At 41.7% G+C, this 20,664-nt stretch overlaps 3 protein-coding genes across 4 annotated transcripts; 1 reads left to right on the top strand and 2 right to left on the bottom strand.

Moving 5' to 3' along the window:
- Positions 1-3,057: 3,057 nt before the first annotated feature.
- Positions 3,058-4,624, top strand: LOC135703444 (uncharacterized). The gene is made up of 5 exons (XM_065224685.1): positions 3,058-3,117; positions 3,178-3,463; positions 3,544-4,048; positions 4,108-4,395; positions 4,468-4,624. Exons 1-5 carry the CDS (start codon positions 3,058-3,060, stop codon positions 4,622-4,624), a joined length of 1,296 nt encoding a protein of 431 aa, XP_065080757.1.
- Positions 4,481-7,626, bottom strand: LOC135703422 (NF-X1-type zinc finger protein NFXL1-like). Its single transcript, XM_065224642.1, has 5 exons — positions 6,703-7,626; positions 5,986-6,641; positions 5,646-5,925; positions 5,132-5,587; positions 4,481-5,073 (listed from the first exon to the last, which is right to left on the bottom strand). The coding sequence occupies exons 1-5, from the start codon at positions 7,591-7,593 to the stop codon at positions 4,657-4,659; spliced, it is 2,700 nt and encodes an 899-aa protein (XP_065080714.1). The 5' UTR covers positions 7,594-7,626; the 3' UTR covers positions 4,481-4,656.
- Positions 7,627-17,049: 9,423 nt separating this feature from the next.
- On the bottom strand, positions 17,050-19,986 carry LOC135703385 (phosphatidylserine lipase ABHD16A-like). 2 transcript variants are annotated; one of them, XM_065224579.1, is made up of 9 exons: positions 19,666-19,981; positions 19,496-19,549; positions 18,975-19,285; positions 18,709-18,848; positions 18,387-18,640; positions 17,979-18,328; positions 17,777-17,916; positions 17,571-17,707; positions 17,050-17,497 (listed from the first exon to the last, which is right to left on the bottom strand). In XM_065224579.1, the coding sequence occupies exons 1-9, from the start codon at positions 19,723-19,725 to the stop codon at positions 17,387-17,389; spliced, it is 1,557 nt and encodes a 518-aa protein (XP_065080651.1). In that variant the 5' UTR covers positions 19,726-19,981; the 3' UTR covers positions 17,050-17,386. The 2 variants fall into 2 exon arrangements, with proteins under 2 accessions (XP_065080651.1, XP_065080650.1); XM_065224578.1 differs by having other exon boundaries at positions 17,571-17,916; positions 19,666-19,986.
- Positions 19,987-20,664: the final 678 nt, after the last annotated feature.

Here is a 20,664-nt window from a genome sequence, read left to right as displayed (position 1 = left end):
ACAATCATCACGAAGAGCGTCCACAAGAGAGTAGTAGTAGTGGCCATATTGCCCCGAGTGGCTGGGTGGATATACGATAAACAACAAGATAAGAATATCAAGATTCAGCTACTACGGGCACATCCTTAGGAGCGATCCAGACGGAATTTTGAAAATAACACACAAGAACAGAATACCAGAACCCAATAAAATTGGAAGACCGGGATATACCTGGAAAACCTGTATTCGACAGGACGTAGAGAGGAGCAAAATTCCCATTGAAGTATTGCACAAGAAACACACTTAAATTTTTTCGCCGAGATTCCAACAGCCGAGTAGTTCTGCAATTTATTTTGCTGAGATTTAGTAAAACAATTGCCGAGACTCAGCTAACAAATTACAGTTTGCTGAGATCTCAGCTAACAAACAGATATTTTGCATACATATCAGCAAAAGTAAATGCCGAGGTAATCAGCTGTTGGAGATTTTACCGAGCTACATTAAGTGTGAAGGAGCAAGTTCAAACAAACCACTAAAAATTGTATACCAGCATGGTGGAGTCGGAATTTGAGACTAGCAGCGACTCTGGCTGGGATAGTGAAACAGAAGACCTACTTCCTTCGGACTTCTCCGGATTCAGTGATGAGGACCCCATCATGAGAGGAACCGATTCTGGCGAAGAAGTCGGTTCGATGCAACGACAATAACCAACAAAGCCACCCAGTCGGTTGATTTAGCAACACAAGTAAAGGGTGTCCACGATGAAATTGCCACACTATGAAATTGCTCTAACTTTTTAACCGTTGGGTAGAATTTAATGAAAATTTGGGTGGATTTAGTTCATAGTGCATTATTTACATCCTGCAAGTTTTAAAGTCCTGTGATCAAAACTCGCGGAAATGGAGTCGAAAGAACAGCTCGTGCGTGATAAAATCTTGCGCATTCATCACGAGAACAAGGATCTCTCGCATCGTTCCATCGCTAAAACGTTGGGAATCGCGAATTCCACGGTGTCGCGAGTGATTAAGCGGTTCGAGGAACGGTTGACCACCGATCGGAAGCCCAGAAGTGAAGGAAAAAGTATTCCGTACAACACCAAAAATCACAACCGCGTAGTTGGGACCTTCAACCGAAATCCGAACGCCTCCGTTAGGGATGTGGCTAAGAAGCTGCACCTAAGCCGAAGTTTTGTCCAGAAGGCCAAAACTAAGGCTGGGCTTCGAACGTTCAAGGTACAAAAGGCCCCTAATCGCGACGAGAAGGAGAACAAGTCCGCCAAAACCCGTGCCAGGAAGTTGTACCTCAACATGCTGACGAAAGTTGAATGCTGCATCATGGACGACGAAACATATGTGAAGGCCGACTTCAAACAGATCCCCGGCAACCTGTTTTTCACGGCCAAGGAGCGTTCCGGAGCATGTCCGCACTCAGAAGATGTCCAAATTTGCGAAGAAATTCCTGGTTTGGCAAGCCATCTGCACGTGCGGGAAGCGGAGTGCACCTTTCGTGACCCAGGACACGATGAACGGACAGGTGTACATAAAAGAGTGCCTCCAGAAGCGGCTGCTTCCTCTCCTGAAGGCCCACAACGTCCCAACAATCTTCTGGCCGGATTTGGCCTCATGCCACTACTCCAAGGACGTGCTGAAGTGGTATGCGGACAATAAGGTCAATTTCGTGCCGAAAATGTTCAACCCTCCCAACACTCCGGAGCTCCACCCCATCGAGAAGTACTGGGCGATTATGAAGCAGCACCTTCTTAAACGACCTAAGGTAGTGAAGACAGTCGAGGAACTGAAGAAAGTACCCGCATAAACGCGAACCATAAATTGACCTTACCTAAAATGGTTAAAAATTGTTTATAATCCCTGCTGAACTTTAACTGAAATGGTTATGGAACTTTACATGAACGTTTAATGATAAAGTTTCAACCTTATGTATTATGGTTTTTTGGAACTGGACCTTACAAATAATGGGTTGTTAAGAACCATTACCGTTCCAAATTCTTGTTCTCTCCATACATTTTTGGAAAGAGAACTATATTAGAACCTTTTAACTTATGGTTTGAGAACATTAATGGTAATGGTTATGGTAGTCAGTAAGGTCCACGAATGGTTTTGTAACATCGATCAACTTTATGTGGAATATATCGCGAATTGGTTGCCTGTAATTTACTGATTACCAATTCACGATATATTCCACGTAAAGTTGAGCGATAATACAAAACCATTATTGGACCTTACTGACTACCATAACCATTACCATTAATGTTCTCAAATTATAAGTAAAAACGTTCTTATATAGTTCTCTTTCTGAAAATGTATGGAGAAAACAAGAATTTGGAATGGTAATGGTTCTTAACAACCCATTATTTGTAAGGTCCAGTTCCAAAAAACCATAATACATAAGGTTGAAACTTTATCATTAAACATTCATGTAAAGTTCCATAACCATTTCAGTTAAAGTTTAGCAGGGATTATAAACAATTTTTAACCATTTTAAGTAAGGTCAATTTATGGTTCGCGTTTATGCGGGTATGGGTTTACATGCAAAAAACGGTTGATTCACAGGTTGTGCAGAATCTTATGGCCGGGGTTAAGGCCAAGGTGCGGGCATTTGCGTATGGACTGTAAATAAAATACGAGTAAAATGGTAAAATGAAGTTTAATAGTTATTTCTCAATCCCTGAAAATTTGATGGCAATCGGATGAAAACTCGAATTTTGCGAATCAATTTTGTGTGTGGCAATTTATTAAGTTATCATCAGTTAGTTTGGAAAATAGGCATTTTTGAGCTTAGATTTTTCCCATGAGAAATTTGGAATGAAATATTAATGAACACCCCAACACTTTCTGATTTACAGTGTTGTGTAGAATCAGCAAGCAAATTCACATACTTCCTCTTCTATCCACACACACACACACACCAATCAGATCGGTTTGTTGTTATAAATCAAAATAGCCGAAAGATGATTGAAATTTGGTTGATAAAGGTAACCACAACCCGGTTGATTGCAGGATTGTACAGTTAGTTGGTCGGTTGACACCGGCGGGAAAAGTTCTAGCCATTGTGGCGATGATGGACCGATATAATTTGAGTACATTTGGCATCGAGAAAACCCGGGAAGAAGTCAACAATGTAAGTGGGATTTATTCATTAAAGATCGTAATCATGATTTAACTGTAAGTTTCCTCGCAGGACTTTCCACCGTGGTTCGTTAATTTCCAGAATCCACTCGAGCTGTACCGTGCCCAGCCGAGCTACATCTGGTGCCAGGCGTCATACCTGTTCGGAGCACTACTTTGCATAATCCACGCATTCAAACGAGGCGGACGATGGCCGTATCTTTTCCTCGGTGCGCTTTGTCATGGATTAGTCGTCGAGCTGATAACCTACTATTTGCCTAGTATTGATAACTTTTGGCATTCAAAAACGCCTATCGATTTCTTCGGTCACCGATTACCGCTATACATAATCTTTCTCTGTGAGTACAACCAACTTTGTGTCGGTTTCGGTTCATCTTATCTAATCGAAATTACTGTCGATTGTTCCTATCGAATACAGACCCGGTGTTCTACTATCAGGCGCATTGGGCCGTATCCAAATTGCACCTCAAATGTCGCTGGTCGGAGCATATGGCTGCTGGGTTGCTGGTGGTACTCATTGATCTACCGTACGACATCGTTAGCGTAAAGTTCGTCCACTGGACGTGGCACGATACCGATCCGAACATAGCCGATCGGCACTACTGGGTGCCGTGGAATTCGTACTACTTCCATGCAACGTTTGCTTTCGCTTTTTCATTCTTTTTCCACAATGTGCGTAAATGGATGGACCGTCGGAAGTTGGATCGCTGGCAGGCAGGATCTGTGAAAGCTGAACTGACCGCGGTGGTAGTGGCGGCCTTACTTTCGTTCCCAGGTGGAGCTTTGCTCTTCATTCCGTTGTATCATCCCTTTCACGATTTCTACAATGTGCCCGGAGAGGTGACGGCCGTTACGCTTCTGTTCGTTTTCTTGACCACGTTGTGGAAATTTGATCGAAAGAGCAACAGGAGACTGCCGGAACGGTAGATGCTTCGACGAAAGGAGGTTAAACATTGCTGAATAATCTTTCATCATCTTTCAGTTTGGACACCATGGGAAGAGCTCTGATGCTGCATTTGGTCGTCCACTACTCCGTATTCTTTGCTATGGTGGCCTTCCTGAACCCAGAGGACGTAGTCTCCGCTGGTCTCCACGAGCCAATCGGTGACTGTCAGGCTAAAACCCCAGTTCACACCATACTGAAAACCCTGGAGAAACGCACCTATCTGTGCGCGGACGATTACGACGAGCAGTACTTTGATTTTCACTGTCTAGAACGGCCACCCAAAGAGGGAGCCTACTGGTACACAATCTGCGGAACTCCGTTTGAGTAAGTGACTGGTGATAGATGCCATTTATAACGCATCCCGGATTCTAATAGGGCTTTCTTTCTCATTTGCAGAAACCGAGCGGAATACGTTTTGGTACTATCTCTTATTTGCTTCGTAGCGCTAATGGTGTTCCGATCAATTCACATCGACTATGACATTCGTTTCGATGTCTACGATTTAGTTCGTAAGGACAAAAAATCAACGAAGGAAAGCAAAAAGGTTAAATAGGTAACTACAACCTACCTCGATAACAAATAAAACTAGTTAGCTAAAATGAAATAGACAGCCATGGCAAGCACGAGAAATCCCACAGACAGTAGTACATAGAGCAAGTAATTCGTTTCTTTGGTTTCCTCCACCTGGATCCGTTTGCGTTCCCGGTACTTTTTGGGGCCAAACTTTTTCTCGTACTCTTCCAGAGCACGTTGGTTCTCTGCTTCTTCCTGTTCCTTTTGGAGACGTTCCCTCTCCGTTAGCTGGCGAGTTCGACTTTGTTTCACTTTTTCGCAGCCTTCGTCACATTCCAGAGCTTTGGATTTGCTTCGGGCTACGCTACAGTTGACTTCCATTCTGCGCGTTCGACAGTCGCAGGTTATTTTAACTTTTTTGCTGCAAGCTTCCGGATTTGGACAGTCGCTCGAGTGACACGTGGAGTTGCAACGGTGACCGCATGGAAACTGTGGATAAAAATGTGCCCTTAGTTACTTGTAGTGCATAATTTGATTAGAATCTTACGTTCTTAATACACTTCTGACCGCAGCTGAGTATTTTTTCCCTGTAAAAGTTCAGTTCATCCTCAGTCTTGTCGTCGCTGTAGAATTCGTGACATTTGTAGAAAATCTGCGTCAAACCGCAATGGCAAGCCGTTTTAGTGGGAGCCTGACACGGATTGCATGGTGGCGGATGGCAGGGTTTCTTGCAAGGATGAGTGCACCCTTTAGGTCTCGGAATTGTACATCCAGCCGTACAGGATTGACACTTTGGTTCCTCTTGAGTTGAGTTTAGATTTTTCACCACATGGCATTGCTTTGGGCAGGTGTGTACTCCACATTTCAGAGCACGACCACACTCTCGTCCACAAGATGTCGGTTTAGAGAGGTAGCACGCCCAAAGAGCCGTTTCGTGACCTCCGATGCATGTAACCGAAACTTTTACCTCACACTGTGGATGGGGAAGTCGTTTGATTTCGACCTAGGATTGAAGAAATCTTTATTATACTGATTCGGAAGCGAAAATGAGAAAAACTCACAATTTCCAATGGAACATCCCACGGTCCTACGGGTTTGAAGTTCTTATCCTTCGTTACAACTCTTACCGCATCGTGACACTTGGCCCCACAAGGATGCTCACAATTGGTAGTGTCATTTTTCAGACCGCAAACCTGCTGACAAGCCGGACAGTCGCCCTGGTGGCAGTGGTGGGGATTCGTGTGGTGACATTTAGACGGGATGCGGCACGGTAAGCGACACTTGACAGAGCCTACTTTTTTCTCACGGCCACAGGGAACTTCCAGCATTGTTCCATTGCATCTGAAATATTTATCGTTTGAACTCCATAAATCCATCACAGGCGGCATTGATTCCACTTACCTGCACTTGACCGTCGCCTTCTGATTGCACGGATAGCACGGTCCGTGATGACACAATGAGGAACACTTGTGCTTCCCACATGTCAGCGTTTTTCCGCATAGCTTGTCACATGGGGGGCACTGCCCATCGCAGCACTTCCTGTTGCAGGGATGTTTATTGCAGCTCTTAACGTTTTTACACTTAGTCTCGCAAACCAGCTGCTTGTGGCAGGCCACCTCCTTGATCATGTTTCCACACCTACACGGCTTCTTCATCAGTTCCATACACTGGCCACACTTGCCCGGGTGGCACCGCTCGCTGCATCGATGTTCTTGGCATTCCAGAAACTTCTGGCATGTATCGCCACACGTTCCAATTTCCTCAGAACAGGCCGCAACCGAGCTGGTCTTACCGCAAGGACAAGTCCTCGGCATTCCCATCGGGCATTCACCGCAATCACCTTCGTGGCAAACCTTCTCGCACCGATGCAATCCACAAGCATACGGATTTCCACAAACCTTACCACACTGCCAACGGGACTCGTAACAGTTGACTTCTTTGGTTTTTGCCCCGCAGAGGCACTTTTGCTTGCTCCGACTTTTGCACGGTGGACACTCGTCAATCGAGTGGCACACTGCTCCGCACTCGTGAATACCACAGTTTCGCTTCTGCTTGCACTGTAATGAAACAAATCAAATAAGTTCCCCTCTTTTATTCAAGATTTCAAGAACTGCTCACCGATTTTAGGCAGGTCCAGCTTCGCTGCGAGCACCGAATTGTCTTCTGAGCCGATTGGCCGCACTTGCACGAGACTGAAATCGTTTGCGGACAGGGTGGGCACGGCCCCGGATGGCACAGGAGCACACAACTATGACCACAATCTGGTACCAGTCGCTTCCGGCAGGTTTCTCCACACGAGTGCGGAATCAACCAGAGATGATTCTGCGGATTCTGTTCCTTTCCACAGAAACAATCGTAGTGCCTCGGTATATCTACCTTTTCGTACTCCTTCCGGCACTTTGGACAATCCCAATGTACAGAAAGAGCCGGCTTCGGGACATACTCTCCCATATTGTTGTAGTATCCCTCTTGCTGCTCATGGCTCATCCGCTTCAACGATATACTATCGTTGGCCCACCGCTGAATGCACAGCAAATGGAAAAACGTAAAACAGGTCTGGCAAGACCAAATCGAATCCGCCCGCTTCACCGTCCCGATACAAATCAAACACACGGCCGAACGCGATTCCAGTAGATTTTGCAGATATTCCTGAGTCTTGCCAATGTCCATTCCAGCGCCGGCGTAATTCTTCAATACACTGCCCAGAATTTCCTGCGATGAAGAGCCCCCCTCGTCCTCATCCTCGCTCGATTCGTACTGTTGGGTGTACTTCTTGGCCGACTCGACGTGCTTCCGGTGGGCCTGGTGGAATTTTTCCTCCGATTTCTTAACGAAACTATCATTGCCACTCGGCTCTGCCATCGACGGTTTCTTACCGCTGGTCGCCCGAGGATGCTTCTGGTTGGAGCTGCTTATCACCGCATCATCTCCGCCGGCACTGGTCTTTTGCCATGGATTCGCTGATTGAGCACTGTTTTTATGGTGCTGTTGACGGTTGCGGTGAGACATCTTGCAAAATTAACTATTCCCAGGAAAAGCACTGTTCCGAAAAAAAAATCCGTGATAGTCGTCTATTGTTGCCTCTTTTTCTGCTAAATAACTGCCGTATAAATGATATGCGTGGAACAGTATACAGTCGATTGGCGTTTTTCGCCTTCTGACGTGGTGCGACTGTTTGACACTTTGTTGAGTTGAAGATGTAAGTGGGAGTGATCTCCTCTACAGTGCACTACTGGACTTATGCGTGTGTAATATCCAACATTTTTAATTAATTAAGTATACGAGTAAATTGGTGAAGAAAAATGAGTTAAGTGAAAGATTCAACTTAAAAGTCGATTTTGAAAAAAAAAAATATCTCTCACTCCAAGGTTTTTGTAATATCTTGTAAAACAAATCTGGAACATGAATAGTTTTCGAGGCTTCGTGATAAGGAAACATCTAAACATTTCCAACTATTTTTTTTAAAATGCTGTTTATAAAAATATACACAATAGTAAATATTCGAGATTTATAATTTAGAAAACTATTCCAGTCTTGAAAAACAATTTTTTTTTTTATTATGGATTGTGGAAACATGCTCAAGATCCCAAAATTGGAGATTTTATTTTTTAATGTTTAATGCTTAATGAAGCACATGCAGAGGAACATCCATAAATGATGTATTGGTTGTTTCTTCTGACGTTCGAGTAATGGATCTATTGGTAAAGATTTATTTATTTATTTATTTCACCAATCAGTGTAGACCCTATATACATTTACTTACATTTGAATTATTCTCTACGGGATAAAACTCTTGCAGTCAATATTATTCTTAATGTAGCTTATTAGGCATAGTTACATAAAATGTATAAAGCATAGCAATTTGCCTTCGTTTCTTCAGTGTTTCAATGTTAATCAACATATAACGTGACCTCCTCACGTGGAAGGAAGTGGAAATAAAGTCCAGGCTAGTTTTCTAAGAGCTAATAACAATTTTTTTAAGCTGATTCTATACGACTTATATAAGTTTCTTGGTATGGTCCAAACTACACTGCAATATTCGAGAATTGATCTTGTGTAAGCTATATCGTATCAAATGTTCACCTTAAGGCTGATATTGGTATTCGTTAAGCATCTCCAACTTCACGCAAGAAGTAATAAAAACCTTGATTAGTAAAGTACATGAGTTTTGATGGATCCCTAAAATGCTAGCTACATGTCTGCAATGACAAATCCAAAGAAAAAAAAAATGATAGCTAAATCTTTCGATAAATCCAAACCAGTGTTGGAAAAGTTCACCGTAACTCACTACACGGAACGAAAATCAATTATTTTATTCCTGTGTTTTGCATTTTTGCCAAAACATCAGCCTTATTGAGGGGGGCGTCACATCTAAATAGCAATTGTAGATGCTCGAAACTTTTCACACTACCGAATCAATCTACGAAAAATCTTCTTTCATCGTGCATCATCTTTTGCAGGTAATCTTCAGAATCATCATCAATCTCCTTTCTATCTACTCAGCATACGCGCAGCTAACCATAGCAAAACAAAATCTTTCCTGCTTCGTAGATAGGATCACCCTCTCGAGCCTTATATATTCCATAAGACAAACCACATAGGTCCTATAAGAATGCATAAACGGTATGTGCGACCATTTAAACATTTCATTTGACACTGGGCCTCGCTTAGCTCAGTCGGTAATGGCGCAGCTACACTGAACCAATTTGATATATTCCTGTTATGTGGAAGTCTAATAAATTTGCGCTATAAGATAATCCATTGAAAATGATATGATTGAAAATGTGTCAGGTAAATTCTATATCTGATACATTTACAATGCTGTTAATTTGATAACTTCTATATGATCGTCATATGATAAATGAACATAGGTCAAATTATAATAATTAACTGAAATGGATTTGAAACCCATAAGCATAAGCTTTACTTTTCCCCACAATATAATATATGTGTCATAAATAAATCGAAGTAAAGTTTATGTGAAAATCACATGAAATTTACTTATTGTTTTGACACATATATTTAATCGATTTCTAAAAATAAATCGAAAAATAAACATCAGGCAGTGGGAGCTTTCACAGTTGACGCATTCGCAAAATCGCAAAATCGTAGTCAGATGATTCGCTGCTAGGTAGATCCACGGTACGAGAGGGAGAGAGAGAAAGAGAAAAGTACTAGTTGTCTCTCTCATGCCATCGTAAATTTTTGCTCATATCTGAATACACCAATATTCATAATCGCAGGATCTTTGTGCACCGAGAGGGTATATGTGAGCCAATACACACTTTGAGTTCAGTCGATCGGTAAACACCGTTCAACTTGTACTGACAATATCATTCTTTGTAACCAGCTCTTGAAGCATATTTACAAGCTGAACTGCTGAAAAATATAAATTAAATAATACTAATTTAAACACATAATAAGAATACTTAACACTCCTATTTGTATAAATACAAGACAACCGACAACAACAAATACATGCACTAGCAACCGGTCATCAAAAAATAAGTGTTACTTCGATGGAAAATTATAGCCATGGTTTAAAATACTTAAAAATACTTAAGAATACTTACGTGGGATTTACAAATATTTTATTGATATTAGGTATGAAGTTTAGAGTGGGATGCCCCTAGTAATTACCTATCTTGAGGCAAAGTTTCATCCAAATCAAACATGGCCATTTTTTTTAAATCGACTTTAAATTTTAAAAATCGATTTTTTTCAGTGTAGGTCTCAAATTAAATTTTTCCCAGTTTTTTTTTTTCGATAACTTAGACAATTTCCTAAAAGTCATCCATACAAAACATTTTTGTAGGAGTTGTCATTTTTCCATAATATTTTTTTGAAAAAAATCGGCAGAAAAATTTTGGCCCTTCTCAAATGTTAATCTAGATAAATTTTGGAAAGACTTGGCATATTTAAAGGGTGATACGGTCAAAATTTGGTCAAGAGAAAACGCGTGTAAATCGGTGAAATCGTTTATTTAAAAAATCAAATTAAATTTCTTTTTCAAGTTCAATTAGTATAAAATTCAGGAAAAATATTCAGTTAGGCTTCCGCTTTTCCAAATCCGAATTGCCGGGCCTTACGCTTGACCCCTGCCATCAGATTTTGTACAGCCACCTTGTCCACCTTCTTCGCCGCAGAAAGCCAGTTTGCCTTGAACTGCTGCTCGCCCTTAGCAGTTTTTTTGGTCTTCTTTAGGTTCCGCTTGACAATAGCCCAGTATTTCTCAATTGGGCGGAGCTCTGGCGTGTTGGGAGGGTTCTTGTCCTTGGGAACCACCTGCACGTTGTTGGCGGCGTACCACTCCATGGCCTTTTTACCGTAATGGCAAGATGCCAAATCCGGCCAAAACAGTACGGAACAACCGTGTTTCTTCAGGAAAGGCAGCAGACGTTTATTCAAACACTCTTTCACGTAAATTTCTTGGTTGACAGTCCCGGAAGCTATGAAAATACTGCTTTTCAAGCCACAGGTACAGATGGCTTGCCAAACCAGATATTTCTTTGCGAACTTTGACAGTTTCATGTGCTTGAAAACATCTGCTACCTTTCCACTTCCTTTTGCCGTATAAAACTCCTGTCCCGGAAGCTGCTTGTAGTCGGCTTTGACGTAGGTTTCGTCGTCCATTACCACGCAGTCAAACTTCGTCAGCATCGTCGTGTACAGCCTCCGGGATCGCGCTTTGGCCGTCGTATTTTGTTTATCATCGCGATTTGGAGTCACTACCTTCTTGTAAGTCGATAGACCGGCTCGTTTTTTGGCTCGATGCACGGTTGTAGACGATACACCCAGCTTATTTGCGGCATCTCGGAGAGAGAGGTTATATTATAACAAAAAAATTAAATGCATTTTCTCAGTGCATTTTTGGCTGCGTGTAATTGTAAGTGACACCTCCCACTAATACATGCATGTATACATGAAAAGTTTTGTCCTGTTTTGTTGTTCGCTTCGGTTCGCTCAACACCACACTCTTGACTTGAGAAAATTATTCCGCAAAAAAAAATCCGTTGAAATTTCCAGTGGCAGCATTAAAAATCTCCACCGGAATCGTGCAGAGCCGCCTCCACCGAAAACGCGAGAAAACTCCGTCGAAGCTCACTGGAACCTCCTTTGGTAGCTCCGAAAATCTCCACCGAAATCTCTCGGAACCCTCTTCGCCGTGAATATTTGAAAACTCCGTCGAAACTCCCCTGGAAAATTCAGATGCTGCCAATGGAGGTTCTGGAAGATCTGCACGATACCAGTGAAGAGATTAGATGCTCCAGACAGAAGCTCTAGGCATTTCCCCCCCTTTATCGATGGACGAAGTTCCGCGTGATTTCGGTGATTTTGGATGTTGCCAGCGGGAGTTCCTAGAAGTTTCAACGGATTTTTTTGCCTTCTCGGCGAATTAAATTCTGCATGATTTCGAAGACGATTCTAGCAGCTGCCAACGAAGGTTCTAGGAACTTTGTCTTGTTCTGATAATGGGTTCATCCACCAGAATTACGTTTGACTTGGTTTGACTAAATAAAATACATTGGGGCTACATTGAGTCTGTTGATGTTGACAAATTTCGATGGCGTTTTCTTGCAATCAAGGCGGACGAGGTTCCATATGGTTTCGGTGGCGATTTATGATGCTGCCAGCGAGGCTGCCAGCGGAGGTTCCAGGGAATTTTAACTGAGTTTTCTCACGTTCTCAACGGAAGAGGTTCTGCACATTGTGGAGGTTTTTGATTATGCCAGCGGAGATTCCAGTTTCGACGGAGTTTTCTCGCATTCACGGTGGTGATTTTCGGTGCTGCCAACGGAAGTTTCAGGAAATCTGTTCGGTATTTTCTCGTGTTTTAGGTGGAGGAGCTTCCGCATGATTCCTGTGGAGATTTCCGATGCTGCCAATGGAGGTTCTACGCAATTTCGACGGAGTTGTCTCGCGTTGTCAGTGGAGCAGGTTTTGCGTGATTTTGATGTTGGCAGCGGTTGGCCGGGGAAATTCTGGAGGGAGCTTTTGCACCAGAGAGTTTCTTTGCTGCCAGAGAAGGTTGCAGGGAGATTTTCGTGAGTTTTCTTTTCCTGTTGTGTTTGTTTATCTTCGCCTCGATGCATGTGTGTATTTATACGTGTCACCGAAAAAGCGCATACTTTGTTTTGATGTTCACATCCCACTGAATGGTTGATGCAAACGATGGAAATTAAATGCATTTGATTTCAATTAAATGCTTATTCAATGGGAATTCTAAAAGTGAGACTCCCCTAGGGTCCACCACCCATTGTAGCACGGAAGTCCGATAGCCTATACGCATCTACGGAACAGTAAAGAATCTTTTTCCAGCAATATGATCGCATAATTGATCAAAAAGACGAGCTCCCAAACAGGAAGATGTCTCAATGAGAGGGGAGAAGAGCCCGCCATTTATCCACGAAATATTTTCAACAGTGTGTTGGCATTTCCACTCTCCCCACCCAAATCGCTTCAATTGGGTTCCCTGATGGTCCCTCCCAATCCCAGCATTATTTTGTGTTTATATAGGAGAAATGGATCTAATGTCGGCCTAAATGCCCCTAATTTGGGTCCATGCATAAATTCAGCACTCCTGTAAATTTTCAATAGTGACCAAAAATATCCATTAGTACCGTCCCAATTACGCGTTCATCTAGATAAAATTGATAAATAGAAGATTTTTAGCGATGTGCCTAATCTTAGATCCATAGGTCAACATTAGAGCCATTTCCCCTATATACATTAGGGAAGGTCCATTAATTATGTCACGCAAATTTGCCCCCCCCCCCTCCCACTTTGTCAAATTTTTTGTATGGACCTTAAATTTTTTTTTGTATGGCTTGTCAGTTTCCAAACCCCCCCCCCCCTCCTGAATGAGTGACATAACTCATGGACGATCCCTTATTATAGCAATGCTGTTACATAACAACAACGGGATGGCCGTTCAGAGTGGTTCAACGGATGTGAAATGAGGGAACATTTAAATTTAGCACGATTTAAAGTATTGCAATGCAACATTCAATTTGTTGACTAACAATTAACACATTTTTTAACGGCGCCGGTGGTGTAGTGGTAAGCGTGATTACCTCTCACCCCAGCAGGCCTGGGTTGAATCCCAGTCGGCGCCGCCGGGATGTTCTGAGGCATAACATCTCTGATCACACCTTCCTTCGGATGGGAAGTAAAGCCGTTGGTCCCCGGTTCATGAGTTGATGGGTCGATAGGTAGGGTCCAGGTGTGGGAGCTGCCTTCCTGGCACGTCGGTAGCATTGGTGCTCAGCACGGAAAACAAGATCGACGGAAAAAACAAACCGAAGGAAAAAAAAAAAAATTAACACATTTTCATTTTTTTTTATTATTTTATTCGTACAGGCTCAATCGAATGAACTTTACAGAGCCAAGTTATCATTTGCGTTATACATTATTAATGTCTTAAATCTAAAACTAAAGGATTTGAACTGATTACTCGTGGTCTTCTCGAGATTATTCGATGACAATTGTATGGATCAGAAGAGGCAGAAGGAGATTTGATTTATAAACATTTTTATTATCTTATCTAATTTCTGGAAGCACTCACTTGTTTTTTTTTTTGCTTGATTTGTTTTCCGTTGATCTTGTTTTCCGCGCTGAGCACCAATGCTACCGATGACAGGGAGTCAACTCCCACACCTGAACCCTACCTGTCGACCCATCAACTTATGAACCGGGGATCAAAGGCCTTACCTCCCTTCCGAAGGAAGACGTGATCAGAGATGTTATGCCTCAGAACATCCCGTCGGCGCCGACTGGGATTGAACCCAGATCTGCTGGGGTGTGAAGTAATCACGCTTACCACCACACCACCGGCGCCGCTAGCACTTATCATATCGTATTTCGCAAGCGCCACATTTCATTCAGGCTCTTTGGAACTATGTGTGGTGAAATATGAAACGCACCTTTTAAAGTGAATTGCACATAACAATGTCCAGTGTCATCACTTACTCACACATGAAATCTGTCTCGACCAACCTGGCAGAACGCGCCCTAACCCTCACTGCACAGAAGGGGGTCATAAGGCCAGGTCTCCAGTAAAACATCGCTGTCAATACAGCACAAGGATAGAGGTAAAAGGTTGGCACCATAGAATAATAATCACAAGCAATGTTGGAAATGTTCGCGATATTTCAAGAAGATCACCAAGAGAAAAGTTCGCGAGTCATAGTGAGTTTTTGCGAACTTTTCCATCACTGATCACAGGGATCAATTGAATCCTGCTTAAGATGCCGGATAGGGAGAAATAGTGTTTCAAGTAGGGGATAGTTGGAGTAACAGTAGTATTAGTAAAAGTTGGAAAGTAAACGTATAGAGGCCATGTTTTGCAATACCTATAAATATTTTGTTATCTACTTAGCTGCTAAATTCCGTGGAAAGGCTCCTTTTCGCTGTCCGGAGTCGAAAATCATTCGAATTTATGTTGTTAGTTTTCTTGAAGGTCTTTTGCTTAATGCTTGGTTTGTCATTCGTTTTGTATTTCTAAGAATTGACTCTATAAATTGATTAAAAAAAAAACAAAACAAAAAACGGTTCCCGCCCACAAGCTGTAGACCGAGTGCAGAATATTTGTGATGATACTTTCCAAACGTGCATACCCATAGAATCAAATCCAATTCAATAAACAATTTATTAAAAAAAAAATAAAAAAAAAAAACAGATGATTTCTATTGTGACTACTGTGACTAAATCCAGCATTCCTACTAAAATATCAAATGCTGTGCTTAATCATTTATGATTAGTACAGAGCAATAAACAATGTACGGTGATGATTAATCTGTTAATATGCTTTTATAAGCGGGTTCAAATGCACTTTTGGTAAGCATCAACATTGATCTGGCAACACTAGTGTGCATCTTTCCAATGTGGTAAAGATCCAGATCAGGCCTGGGACCTGGTAGCCTAATTAAACTACCTTAGGGTTTTGCCAAAGCCCAGGGAAGAATGTGTTGTTGTTGTTGTTGTTGTTATTTCTTTATTAAGGGTTGTTGTAAATGTTTTCAACGATTCAACGGCGAAGAGGCCAGAAACACTCTCAGAGATGGGTTTTGTTTTGATGCCTTCACGACTACGTTGGACCTCGTCGATTTTGCCATTCCAGTAGCTGACATTCTCAACCGCTGTTATTCCTGACAGAATTCTGACTAGCATACTCAGCAGAGGCTCTACAGAGCTTATCACCCCGCTATCAAAGCTATTCGATATTTTGTTATAGCAGAGTGCGCGTTGGAAATCTTCTTTTATGTTCCCGATCTCCAAGAAAAAAGACAAGCGAAAAGTAGAAAATTACCGAGCCGTTACATCACTTTTTAACATAGATGGTACGGTATTCCACTGACGCTTCTTTGCCTCAAGCGGATGGGGAGCATTAGGGTGGGTCTCCACTGCTCTTCGATTTGTATTGAGGTCCCCAACAAGTATGCTGAATTTGAATCAATTTGGTTACGATCTGGATTTTCGGGAGAACTTTCAAGTTGGTATGGGACAATGTATGGGAAACGGGAAGTCAAATGAATTAGCAATCTTCGGCAAAGTTGTTCTACATAGTTATCCCTTCTAAGTCTCAGTTTTGGTAAAAATGGAGCAATTTTTGTATTTTTGACAATTTGAATTTGAATAGTTTCGTTCCGTTTTCCCATACAAACTCTAAAGTTCTCCCACAGATCCAGATCATAACCAAATTCGTTGAAATTTAGCACAGTTTTTTGAGACTTCAATACATATCCAGTGGGGAGCAGGGGTCTGTTAGGTTGACTCATAAAGACAAGCGTTTCAGATATAAGATGGAGGGGCAAGTTTTGTCAAGTATCGGAAAAATAAGTAGGATCTTACGACCTATTACTAGGTACAAGTTTGGAATCGAGGCCTAAACGCTGTCCAAACTGGAGAGTTATAACATGTTATAACGGTTGTCAAATAATTGCAACACAGAAACTACCATCAAGATAGCGCTATAACATGTTATAACTCTGTAGTCTGAACGTACTACTAGATAGAGAAAAGTAGAAACAAGATGATCCGTTGAAGTGAACAATAAATGATCGTACGTAGCACTTTTTCGTGTAAACTACGAACTCTATAACAGCAAAGGATTTCTCATATTTTCCATGATTATGCCATCTACATTTGTTGATGCTGAAGACTACTGAATGTATGTACCTATATTTCCACCTTGTTTTCTAACATCCATTTTCCAGCAGCTAAAAGATTTCTTCACAAAATAAGTTCTTTTCACTTAATTGTTTTTTTTTCTCTTACATTCAATCTGTCATATCTTTCTACCGAATGGCATGTCCTGCTATTCTGCTGGTTAGGATGCAAATGAGTTACTATTTCAAGCTTTCTTATACCAGTTCGTTAATTGTATGTAATCGTCTTAGGACCTACCAATAAATAGGCTGAGAATGTTCTATTGCTACTAATAGCATAGCTTTGAATGTTGGATCCCTTTTTAGATAGATCAGCTTTTAAATATTTGTATAAGGTAGTTGCACATTTTTGAATAAACTTTTTTAATAGTTGCTATTCCCACTGCCAATAATGTCATACACCGAATAGAGTGAGTTGAATTTGAAATACAAAACGATAAAAGAAAACAAACTTACCTTTCTAGGCTAAGGAAACACACTGTCGCTAATATTGTTTACTCTTCAATCTCCGGGCTCTCTGAATTTGCAGTTGAGAATAGTATTGGAACGTAGTACAAGTTGCTGATTATGCGGGCGTGCATTTTTGCAAAGTTTGCGATCATTTGGATAAGAGCCTAGTGTCCAATAAAATGCATTTAGGTGAACACAAAGTCCGTATCGCTAGGAATTTCCCATGGGAGCTGGAAGTACTCCGCGGGCAGCGGAGTACAGTGAGTGGACTTAAAATCTTGCAGGTGCTTTTTCATCTACAGAAAGGAAGAAGATGATCGCATGTTGTAATAGTTATGAATAAATGGAAGATCGGAAAATGTAACTTACGAGGAATTTAGCCATCGAATCTCTTTGCTCACTGGTGTAGTCTTGGCCGATTTCAATGGGATAACTCCGTGACGTTCCGTTGTTGCCGTTGTCTGTCAGGTAGGACATCAGTAGCGAGAGACAGAGATCATCGGAGTCTGTAAGATTTTTGGTTAGTAATTTAATACTTTTGTAAAAAGTAAGTTTTAAACCGAGCAATCTCTTACCATTCCTCATAAATTCAATCGGCTTTGCTAGAATTTCCTTGGCCAGATTTTCCTGATCTGATTTAAATATATTGGGGAATCTATGCTTCAGCATACTGATCAGTAGGAAATTTCCACGGTTAGTAGCAAGATTGTTATCTCTAAAAGTTATGCAAAAAATTATATAAACTGTCTGTCAACCACAGTAGGGTAAAAAACTCACTCTGAGCAAATAATTTCATCTTCAGTACGTCTAATAAGCATCACAGGACCACTGTATTGCGAGATCAGTTCCGTATGATTTAAATTCATGTAATCTCTGATGGCAATTTTGACGATATTGGAAAGGCTTTCCGGCATTCTCGGTATAGCCAGCTGCAGCACGTCATCAAAGGTGGCATCAAGAATAACGCCCTTGACGTCGGGATACTGTGAAGCAGCATAAAGCGTTGGATATCCACCGATACTCCAACCATAAAGGACTATGTTTTCTGGGGTGAAACCAAGATCAGTTATCGCAAACTGCATTACGGCGTCCACTGCGTTTTGATCTTGATCTGGGTAGGGAGAACCCTGCAAAACAAAACTCATTAATTTACTAATAACAAAGATAACGGAACAAAGAACTTACACTACTGCCAGCAAACCCTGGATGGTTCCATCCTAAAACCGAATACTGCAGTTCTATGGGCGTAGACATTATACCAATCTCGTAGAAGCCTGCATTTCCTTCGGAACAGAGCACCAATGTACGTCCATTGGAACTCTTGTCGCGATTGTCGATGAACACGGTATCGATTTCATTACTGTCAGCTGTTTTCACTTTATTACGCTTGCCCCTCTCTTCAGTCATCAGCTTGGTGCGGCCTTGTAGCAACATAGGTTCTGTAGCGAAAATTAAGAATGTAATGCTCAATCAACTGTTCGAGAAGTTTAAATATGTAGACGCTTACCAATATAGCTTTGCAGCAATTGTACCGAACCCGGATAGATCATACGTATTCCAAAAGTATGAATCGCCAAATAAGCCGCAATCTGACAGGGCAATGATGAGATCCAGAAAGGCTTGTTTCGAGGAACTTGCGCACGTTGTCTGTAGGAAAAAAAAGAACTTCATGAATAATAATCTAGCAATAGCGTCGTGTAACCTTTTTTGCTTGCGAGTTACTGTCGTCATTAATAATTGAATAGATATACATCCCATCACTACTATACTTACACACTACTCGTGACGGTAAAGTCCACCGGCCATTGCTTAAAGTCAAAGTCATACTTCCGGATTTGATTTTTGCTGTCCGGGGTTCTGTCGTGGCGCTTGGCATTCTCGAGACACTCGGCGAATCGTACGTAAACTACATTCATGGACCGGCCCAGGCCACGCATGCACAGCGAAACGGCCACCAGTAGTCCGATTCCGGTTGTGAACTTGGCCAGCGTACCAACCGACTCCGCCACAAAGTATCCACGACGGTAGAGAAACGTAATCAACAGTGGGGATGTGTAGTATCCAAAACTCCACATCAAATTCAGCTGCACGAGGGCCGTCAAAAGAGTGGGCATAGAGAGGGAAACAAAACAGACCAATGTTGGATCAAAAAAACATATTTACGCGAAGAGGGAATTAATGAGTTTATGTAACAGCCTATGGCCGCTTTGGATTGGCCCCGTGGCGCTCACAGGATTTGCAGAACATTTTGCAAAGTAATTAAAAAAAAGTTAGGCTAAATTTGTCACACTCACAGCTGCCAGTAGTTGATCGCCATACTTTTCTAGCGTTCCGGGTTCATACAAATCCTGATAACGAGAAAACCAAAATTAAATATTGAATTATATATTGCTCATCACGCTTTCGTTGCTTTCGCCTGAAACTTATTTATAATAAGTAGGTAATAGATGGAAAGGAAACCTACCTTCGAACCGTCATACTCTTTGAAGAGTTTCGGTGAAAGAAGATACTTGTAGAATGGCATAATTGCCTTCAGATGGTGAATCTGTTTTTACTTTACTGTCAACAAACTTCGGTTTTTGGTATTTCGCATGAAAGTTTTACTTTTACTACTCTTCCCCAATACCTACATTAGTTAGCACTCAAACCCTGAAGATGGCAGATAATTTCTCTACGATAATCACGTTAGTGGATATTTTCTTTCCGATTATGTGTTATCCAGCTCAGTTAATATAATAACAAAAACACTGCTGCACACTAAAATAATCTGCCAACAGCGCGGCGACGACGTCTGTCTTTACGCGACGACGATCGACTTATCTAATAACAGCATGACAGGACAGACATTCAGTGAGAGTGACACAGGGGGAAAATCTGCGTTTTCCATTCCCGTTCGTCCCATCAGCCACACAACCACACCGCCCGCTGACGCTCACATACACATCGATACCAACAATCGTATACACTGTTTATGAAAAACAAACAAAAAAGAAAACATAAAACACCCCCCGTGGCCAGGCCTCTTTTCACTCTGCCTAAACATAACCAAGGTGACTACATATAGGTGTTCTAATGTGTCAAATTCATGATTCAGCCATGTTGGATTTTTGTATGGGACAGCGACCGAGTTTGTTTACAATTTGCTCTAAAACCGCACTCCCCCCCCCCGCGACCTCCTCGCCTATATAGTGACAAAGCTGTATCACCATTTATATACCCACCATGAACATAACAATATTTTTAATTTTGCGTTTGTGTCAAAAAGTTATGCTACAGAATCCGAGGGGATCCTCCGTAAAAATTATAGCAAAGAATAAAATTAAGAATAAAAAAGATTTCTCGACTTTATAGTCGATTTAAAATCCAGACTCAGGACTACCATAGATTCCCGCATAAACGCGAACCATCACATGACCTTACCGATAATGGTTATAAATTGTTTATAATCCCTGCTTAACTTCAA

This window comes from Ochlerotatus camptorhynchus, unplaced genomic scaffold, assembly GCF_037179485.1.
Source record: "Ochlerotatus camptorhynchus isolate MF236.1 unplaced genomic scaffold, CSIRO-AGI_Acam_v1.1 ptg000213l, whole genome shotgun sequence".
Taxonomy (NCBI): Eukaryota; Metazoa; Arthropoda; class Insecta; order Diptera; family Culicidae; genus Ochlerotatus; species Ochlerotatus camptorhynchus.
The sequence above is the reverse complement of the archived record's forward strand: the minus strand, read 5'-3'. Positions and strand labels throughout refer to the sequence as shown.

Bases quoted from the DNA above. Each gene is read 5' to 3' on its own strand.
- LOC135703444 (XM_065224685.1), top strand. From the start codon at position 3,058: ATGGACCGATATAATTTGAGTACATTTGGCATCGAGAAAACCCGGGAA. The intron at 3,118-3,177 runs GTAAGTGGGATT...GTTTCCTCGCAG, and splicing joins CCCGGGAAGAAGTCAACAAT to GACTTTCCACCGTGGTTCGT. The intron at 4,049-4,107 runs GTAGATGCTTCG...ATCATCTTTCAG, and splicing joins AACAGGAGACTGCCGGAACG to TTTGGACACCATGGGAAGAG.
- LOC135703385 (XM_065224578.1), bottom strand. From the start codon at position 19,725: ATGCCATTCTACAAGTATCTTCTTTCACCGAAACTCTTCAAAGAGTAT. The intron at 19,286-19,495 runs GTGAGTGTGACA...GCCCTCGTGCAG, and splicing joins GCGATCAACTACTGGCAGCT to CTGAATTTGATGTGGAGTTT. The intron at 17,917-17,978 runs GTGAGTTTTTTA...CATAACTTTTAG, and splicing joins GATGAAATTATTTGCTCAGA to AGATAACAATCTTGCTACTA.
- LOC135703422 (XM_065224642.1), bottom strand. From the start codon at position 7,593: ATGTCTCACCGCAACCGTCAACAGCACCATAAAAACAGTGCTCAATCA. The intron at 5,588-5,645 runs GTGAGTTTTTCT...CTTCAATCCTAG, and splicing joins GGGATGTTCCATTGGAAATT to GTCGAAATCAAACGACTTCC. The intron at 5,074-5,131 runs GTAAGATTCTAA...TTTTATCCACAG, and splicing joins GTCAGAAGTGTATTAAGAAC to TTTCCATGCGGTCACCGTTG.